Source organism: Brassica napus, chromosome C9 (genome assembly GCF_020379485.1).
Source record: "Brassica napus cultivar Da-Ae chromosome C9, Da-Ae, whole genome shotgun sequence".
Lineage (NCBI taxonomy): Eukaryota > Viridiplantae > Streptophyta > Magnoliopsida > Brassicales > Brassicaceae > Brassica > Brassica napus.
In genome coordinates this window covers 29,575,594-29,583,693 of record NC_063452.1, presented here as the reverse complement: position 1 = coordinate 29,583,693, position 8,100 = coordinate 29,575,594, and the positions used below count along the sequence as shown (strand labels likewise).

Sequence of the window (8,100 nt, the reverse complement as noted above, 5' to 3'; positions counted from 1 at the left end):
AACTCGGGTTAATAGCAATGTAGTCCGCTTTGCAGCTTGGGTTAGTCCTCATCCCATGGATCATTTCATGTGCTCTCAGGAGGTTATTTGAGATGAGTCTACCTGACATGAAAGCACCTTGCGTGGGGGAGACAATCTGTGGCAGAATGCTATTCAGTCTGGAACACAAGACATTTGAAATGATCTTGTATACAACAAAACACATGCTTATGGGACGCAAATCAGTCATTTTATTTGGGTTGGGCTTTTTTGGTAATAAGCATAGTTGCGTGAAGTTCCACTCTGTTGATAACTCCACCAGAAAATAAATTTTTGACCTCCTTCATAACCTGAACTCCCGTGATGATCCAGAAATGTTGAAAGAATTTGTCTGTCATTCCATCAGCTCCAGGAGCACTATCACTTTTTACTGCTTTCACTGTCTTACGGATCTCATTATCCGAGACTGGCCTGGTAAGGTTTTGATTCATCATGTCAGTAACTCTAGACGTAAAACCCTTCAGCAACTCTAATGGGTTTGTAGGTGACTGAAGACAGAAAGAGGTTTGAGAAGTACTCGACAGCAATATGTCCATTTTTATCTTCATCAAAATGCTCAATGCCATGTATATCAACCATCGAGTTGATACTTTGTTCTTCATCTTTATAGTCAATTAAATGAAATTTTTATACTAAATAATGGTGAATATTTTTGTTGGTATCAAGAAATGTTTCAGCTAATGAAAAATCATGTAAGGAACTATGTATTAGCTAAGAGAGCATATTATCAAACAATATATCAATTAACAGATCATACATTAAACAATCTATCAGTTAGCGAACGAATGTATCAGCTAACAAATAAAGTATCCGCAACAAACCATGTTACCTGGTAAGCATAGTTTCCTAGTAAACATGATATTTACTAACATTTTATATAACATCTAAGTTAAAAATTAGAACGAGATGTACATTCCCGACTTGCTGAGACCCTAAAATTAATCACAATCTCTAACACCAAAAGCCTAATAGGTAGATTCATAGATTGGGTATGGTGGCAAGGATGGGATGAGGAAGAGGAGGACGTCGGTCGTGGTTGGTGCCAAAACACTGATGTCAATGAAATAAAAGAAAGTGAGATTTGTGCCATAAAAATCTAAGATGAAGATTAGATGATGGAAAAAGAAATTGGAACATGAAGAAAGAGAATGGAGAGATGAAAAAAGAGAATGAGGACGAAGAAAGAAGATGAAACATGAAGAAAGAGAATGGAGAGATGAAGAAAGAAAATAGCAATAACAGAAATGCAGAGACAAAATAGCAAACGAAGACAAAATGTTATATAGTGATTCTGGGTTTTGAAACGCGTAGGGTATTTTTCTAATTTAGAAAGTTTTGATGTATATATAACTAATTATTTCTTAAAAAAATCACATGGTGCATTTAATAATTATTTCGCCCTCTGCACTTTATAAACGCGAATCAAATCTAATATGGATTTATGATCAGTGATAGACCTCGTTCGGAATATCAATATATTTCATTGAGAAACAACGAAAAGGTACAGATGCTCATATCTTAAATGCGATTAAGCGTTTTACTGAAATTTGTATTTGTCACGTTTTTTTTTTATTAGAGTAAAACAATCAATTTGAGTTAATAAGCAAATCATAGAGTTCAATTTTGCATCTATGGCTTTGTGAGATGAGATATTATCCCTGTTCGGGAACGCGCTAGGCGCTAGTCGGGCGGTCGGGTTGGGCCTAGCGCCTAAAGAGAAAATCGGGGATTAATCGGAAATTATGCGGGGCGGAATTTTTAGATGGTTTACTAAGTTATAAAACATGTTAATCTTTAATTGTGTATAACATTAATACATTTTCATGTTTAAGATTGTATAAAACACACAAATAGAATATATAAACTTAATATAGTGTAATTTTCATCAAAATTATGAATATAAATGATATTTATAAAATTTTAGACCAAATAAATAAATAAAAATATTATTAAAAATAAAAAAAAATAAAAAAATAAAATAAAAAATAAATAAAAAATAGATTAGGCGGCTAGGCGGCCGCCTAGGCGGCTAGGCGGCCGCCTAGGCGGCTAGGCGGTCATTTAGGCGGCTAGGCGGTCATTTAGGCGGTCTAGGCGGAAAAAAATCGGATATCCGATTTTTTAAACCGATTTGGCATAAATCGGGGCGGAAAAGTGACGTGTAACGCCTAGACGGCCGCCTAGACGGTCGCCTAGGCGGCTAGGCGACCGAGTTTTAGAACATAGGATATTATGGGTTGGGAAATTGCCATAAATACCATATTCATAGTACCACTTTTCATGTCTACACTAATCACTTTTACCCCTATGATTAACTATCTAGACTTAGGGTTTAGAGCTGAATGTGGAGTAAGGTAGGTTTTTTGGAATATGAAATTTAGGATTCTAATAAATATATGAATAAATACTTAAAAATATTAAAAAAATAGTTTCAAACATAATTTTCGGTTTTCAAAAAGAAAATTTGAAAAAAAAAATCAAAAAAATAAGAATTATGAAAAAATTTGAATTTGAAAAAGTATAATTCGAAAGCATATTTATTTATTTAAATAATGATTTATTATATATAGAAAGAACAAGAGTGTAAGAGTTTTTTGCCACTTAACAAAGAAAATGTTTTTGAAAATATTTTTTTAGTAGTAGTAAAGATAAAAAATAGTAGTACGAAAGTGGTAAACATTAAATTTTTCGGATGGATTTTCTAAAAGTGCCGATAGGGATAACAAAAAACAAACCCCCTCCCCCCGCCCCCCGGTTTATTACTTTTAGAGTTAAAATACTTTATCTGTGTGGTGTTCGAATCTGTCGCTTACTAAAAAACAGTCAAATACATTAAAAATATCCGTTTTCCAGATTTCATCCCTTCTCTTCTCCCACCGCCTACCTCCCCCGATTTTACGTCGGTGGATCTTCGTTCGTCAATGATTGGCTTCTCGCCGATTCGATTCTCGCGGCTCGTTCTTGTTCTTAATCATCTCTAAGAAGGTACACAAAAAGGTTTTTTTCACGCGGAATCAATAGAAGCCAATCTTCAATTCCAGCTTTCTTATTTTGTTTACTGGATGATTGTGGAATCAAAAAGCATATTCGAATGTCTATTTTATTTTGCTGAATGGTTTTTCTCTTAACAGTAAAATAGTGAATGATGGATGAAAGCTCAGTGAGTAGCAGCATCAATGAAGCCGAAGCTGCTCACATCCAATTCAAAAACGGTCAGCAATCTCTTAAACCGGATGAAATCCAGGAAACCAAACAAGTTCAAGCTGAGGTTCAGAGGGATGATCCCGGTTCTCCTGATAGCTCCTTTGGCGTGATAGCTGATTTTCTAGACGGTAAGAATGTCAATGAGACAGAGAATGAACCATGTTCTGCTGATGACGTGGTTGAGGAGTTGACTGTTAAAACTTGTGAAGGATCGAGCATGGCCATAGTTGGTAGTTCAAGTAGTGGAGCTAGGTTAGAGATCAATCGCACTCAGTTTCTGCCTAGTAGCAGTTCTATGGATAAGAGGGAAGGTGACAAAGTAATAACAAGTATCTTGAGAAATGCAGGCAAGACCTCAACTGGTGATGTTGAACGAAACCCTGTACCGGTAGATGCATTGTCCCATGGAGGCATCAAGACGAAGATGTTGTCGCAGTCTGGTTTCTCTCAGTTTTTTGTTAAGAAAACCTTGAAGGGAAAGGGTGTCACTTTCAGAGGACCGCCGCTTAATAGATCTAAAGCTAGTAATGTGGATCAACAGTCTGTGGCTAGCCCTTCAGTAATATCTAACGATACTCCAGCGAAGGTTTCGGGCAGCACTCCTTTGGCGGTGGAGGCTTGTGACGTTTTGCCTTTAAAAGGCGGTAATCCATCTTCTTGTACTTCTAATCCTTCGGATAGTGGTTGTGGAGGTGAAGGTTTAAGTCTGAGAGATTGGTTGAAGTCAGAGCGTCAGGAAGTTAATAAAGCTGAATGTTTTCGTATCTTTAGGCAGATCGTGGAGCATGTGGATGATTCTCATTCCCAAGGAGTTGTTTTATCTGACCCACGGCCATCTTTCTTTAAAATTCTCAAGGAGAACGAGGTCAAGTATGTTGGTTCAGGTTTTCACCGGGAGTCTTCTGACAGCAACTTGAACAAAAATACATTAAGTCAACCCGAGAAACCTCTGGTTAGAAGGAGGTTAGGAGATACAGGATTTGCTTCTAGTCCCGGCGTCCCTGCAAAGAAGCACAAGTCAAGTGGACCAAGCTCTAGACAGTGGCCTATGTTTCAACGAGCCGGCGGCAACCTCAATATCCAAACTGAAAATGATGTCAGCGCAACACAGGAGCTTCGTCTAAGATCGAGTCATCCTCAGTGTAGTCCATCTGCCCGTTCTTTTACGTCAATGAGTGAGCAGTTGGAGGAGAAATGGTATGCAAGTCCCGAGGAGCTCAGGGGCGAGACTCGTTCAGTCTCTTCAAACATTTATAGTTTGGGTATCCTTCTTTTCGAGGTATGGAGAAGTTTTTATTAATTTCACTTGAGGGGTGACATTCTATTGTAGCTTTTTGCCTGCAATTGTAAATATTTTTCATTCTTGAATTGAAATTGAAATCGCATTGCCCCTTGCTTTGACATACTAGTATAAGTTTTTTCATGGGATAATGCTTTCTATAAGTGAGGCCGTAGTATGAGCGGGTCATGTTCGGTATCTCTCAATCTTATGCTATTTGCCAAACTTAAAGTTTTCTGTATACGTGTTACGGCTCCATTTTTAATTTGATTCATGTTACATGTTAACGATGTTCCTTTATCAGTACAGTTTCTAGTTGACATTATAGTTGACTTGGTTAATGTTTTGATTCGGCTGTTGTTTTGTCAAGCGAATGATTCTAGTTGACATTCTTATATGGGTTTTTTTTTTGCGCTCAGCTGCTTAGTCAATTTCAAAGTGAAAGAGCTCGTGAGGCTGTAATGTCTGATATCCGTCACCGGATTCTCCCGCCCAAATTTCTGTCAGAGAATCCAAAGGAAGCTGGGTTCTGTCTCTGGTTACTTCATCCAGAGCCTTCATGCCGACCATCAACCAGGCAATGCAAATTCTTTCGCTGCATTAATTTTCAAGTAATAAAAAAGCATGTTATCGAACTTTTGTATGCTTGATTCTGTAGAAGGTTAAGGCCATGTTTCCAACTGGTGTTATTGGAAGATAGTCTTGTTGGTCATTCATTCTAAATGAAATGTAACTTGGAGGTGTTCTCCTGTCTGTAAACATAGGAAGATATTCTCGTTAATAATTTCAGATAGGATTATTTGGTTATACTCGGAATAATATAGTCTTTCTTGTATACGAGCTCCCCTTATGTGTTGATAATTTCTAAACTTTTGTAAATTCTATGTTGTTCTGTATCAGGGATATCTTGCAGTCTGAAGTGGTTAATGGAATTCCAGATTTATATGCTGAAGGTTTGTCTTTAGCTATTGAACAAGAGGACACAGAGTCTGAACTGTTACAGCATTTCCTCGTTTTGTCCCAAGAGCAAATGCAGAAGCATGCTGGAAAGTTGATGGGAGAAATTGTGTCCTTAGAAGCAGATATTGAAGAAATTGTGAAGAGGCGTTGTGCCATAAGTCCTCTGTCTGTGGGAGAAGCTTCTGGCTCATCGCTTGCTTCAAGTGTACCTGAAAAGAGACTGGTCACGAACATTAAACAGCTTGAAACTGCTTATTTCGGAGCAAGGATAGATGTTCATCTTCCTGAAGCACGTTATAGGTTACGCCCGGATAGAGATCTGCTAAGAAATCGTGATGAGAATGTTATATCAGAACAAGAAAATAGTGAGACGTGGAGCTCAGATGATCGCGTTGGAGCGTTCTTTGATGGATTATGCAAGTATGCTCGATATAGCAAGTTTGAAACACGAGGTGTTCTGAGGACAGGGGAGTTGAACAACACTTCAAATGTGATTTGTTCTCTGGGTTTTGATCGAGACGAAGATTATTTTGCTACGGCTGGTGTTTCAAAGAAAATCAAGATATTCGAGTTCAATTCCCTATTCAACGAATCTGTGGACATTCACTATCCAGCCGTGGAAATGTCAAATAGATCAAAGCTTAGCGGCGTTTGCTGGAACAACTATATCAGGAACTACTTAGCTTCCTCTGATTATGATGGTATCATCAAGGTAATCTGAACCATTTAAAGTGTTATTTGGATTGATTATCACTTGATTTTCCTTTTATCTAATGAATTCAAGTGTATTATGATGGATCCAGCTATGGGATGTGACAACAGGACAGGCCATTTCACATTTCATAGAGCACGAGAAGCGGGCCTGGTCTGTTGATTTCTCTGAAGCGTGTCCGACAAAATTAGCCAGTGGAAGCGATGATTGTTCTGTGAAGCTGTGGAACATCAACGAGGCATGCTCTTCTTTACCTCTACATGCATAGGCACATCATACTGCATATTTATAAATGAACAAACAGCACTTGGGGTTACTCTGTTGTTGTTACATCCATATGTTCAGCTTTGTAGCTAATACGCAATCTTCTTGCTTGAATGTGCAGAGGAACTGCTTAGGAACGATCAGGAACATTGCAAACGTTTGTTGTGTGCAATTTTCTCCACAGTCCTCTCATCTGCTAGCCTTTGGATCATCAGATTTCAGAACATACTGCTACGATACACGGAATTTAAGAACTCCTTGGTGCATACTGTCAGGACACAACAAAGCAGTTAGCTACGCCAAATTCTTGGATAGTGAAACCCTTGTCACAGCATCAACTGATAACACGTTAAAGCTTTGGGATCTTAAGAAAACCACTCACGGTGGCCTCTCCACAAATGCTTGCAGCTTAACTTTTGGTGGCCATACAAACGAGAAGGTAGGCTAGGTAGCTAATGCTGACACTTTGTTAATCCTTATTAATGTTCCTCTTTGTTCTTTGTGGTTGATTTGTCATCTTCCTGTCTGTTTTCAGAACTTTGTTGGTTTGTCTACTGCCGATGGATATATAGCTTGTGGCTCTGAGACAAATGAGGTATGACCTAAAACTTGGGAACACAATGAGATTCCTACAGAACTTTTTGTTCCAAATTATAAATACATGTTGATAGTTTGATACATCAACTTAATCATTAGCTCCAGAGTTTACGTATTCCCTATGCAGATAGAGTTCCATGTGAACGGAGGAACCAATCTGTTGCTAGTGACATTAGTAAAATAATTTCATATTTTATCTGTTTAGTGATCTCTCTGACTAAAACAAATGGTGTTCCTTGTTTTTTTTCGTTGCTAAGGTTTATGCATATCACCGGTCTCTTCCAATGCCCATTACCGCGTACAAGTTTGGTTCGATTGATCCTATATCAGGAAAGGAGATTGAGGAAGACAACAACCTATTTGTTTCAAGCGTTTGCTGGAGAAAAAGGTCAAATATGGTTGTTTCAGCTAGCTCAAATGGGTCTATCAAAGTTCTACAGCTGGTTTGAAATCATTACCTACAGAAGAAGCCTATGTAAATCTTCTTTCACCTGGAGAGCCCCTTCGGTTTTAGGGTAGAAACAAAGAACCATCAACCCAAGACTCTGGACAAAACAATCGTACTACCGAGTTTGTGGAGAAGGTTGAGATGATGAACACAGAAGAGATATGATCAGTAATTCAATCCCATGTACAGTGTTGGTTAGTAGGTGAGGTTTGGGTAATACAGGTGATGAGGATACGTAGTAAGGTAAGACCTTTTCTTGGTGGTGTTGCTAAGTTTTTTTATTTATTTATTTGCCCTCCTATGGTTATGATACCAGATCTCACTTTTGTTATGTAAATTTTCCTTCCTATAGAGTATTATACTCTTTTGTTTTTGATGTGTATATACACATACATACAGTAGTTGATATGAGCTTTTATCCTAAAGATGAATCTCATCCACCACTAAACGAAAGGATCTTTATTTTAAATTTTAATATATGAAAGGCGGTTCGAAAAAAAAACTAAAAGATCTTCAAAATTATTATTTTTGATTCTAAAGAATTTTTTTCTTCTTTTCGTAATGGACTTTTCTTGCGAATTTTGCTCAGTTTCATTG

At 37.8% G+C, this 8,100-nt stretch overlaps 1 protein-coding gene across 2 annotated transcripts; it reads left to right on the top strand.

The window, feature by feature from the left end:
• The first annotated feature begins 2,796 nt into the window (after positions 1-2,796).
• LOC106439695 (protein SPA1-RELATED 2) lies at positions 2,797-7,928 on the top strand. Of its 2 annotated transcripts, none has more exons than XM_013881199.3 (8): positions 2,797-3,024; positions 3,171-4,522; positions 4,942-5,099; positions 5,423-6,194; positions 6,286-6,432; positions 6,580-6,897; positions 6,994-7,053; positions 7,313-7,928. In XM_013881199.3, exons 2-8 carry the CDS (start codon positions 3,182-3,184, stop codon positions 7,502-7,504), a joined length of 2,988 nt encoding a protein of 995 aa, XP_013736653.1. In that variant the 5' UTR covers positions 2,797-3,024; positions 3,171-3,181; the 3' UTR covers positions 7,505-7,928. The 2 variants fall into 2 exon arrangements, with proteins under 2 accessions (XP_013736653.1, XP_048624548.1); XM_048768591.1 differs by having other exon boundaries at positions 2,858-3,021.
• The last annotated feature ends 172 nt before the right edge of the window (positions 7,929-8,100 follow it).

Bases quoted from the DNA above. Each gene is read 5' to 3' on its own strand.
- LOC106439695 (XM_013881199.3), top strand. From the start codon at position 3,182: ATGATGGATGAAAGCTCAGTGAGTAGCAGCATCAATGAAGCCGAAGCT. The intron at 6,433-6,579 runs GCATGCTCTTCT...TTGAATGTGCAG, and splicing joins AGCTGTGGAACATCAACGAG to AGGAACTGCTTAGGAACGAT. The intron at 6,898-6,993 runs GTAGGCTAGGTA...GTCTGTTTTCAG, and splicing joins GTGGCCATACAAACGAGAAG to AACTTTGTTGGTTTGTCTAC.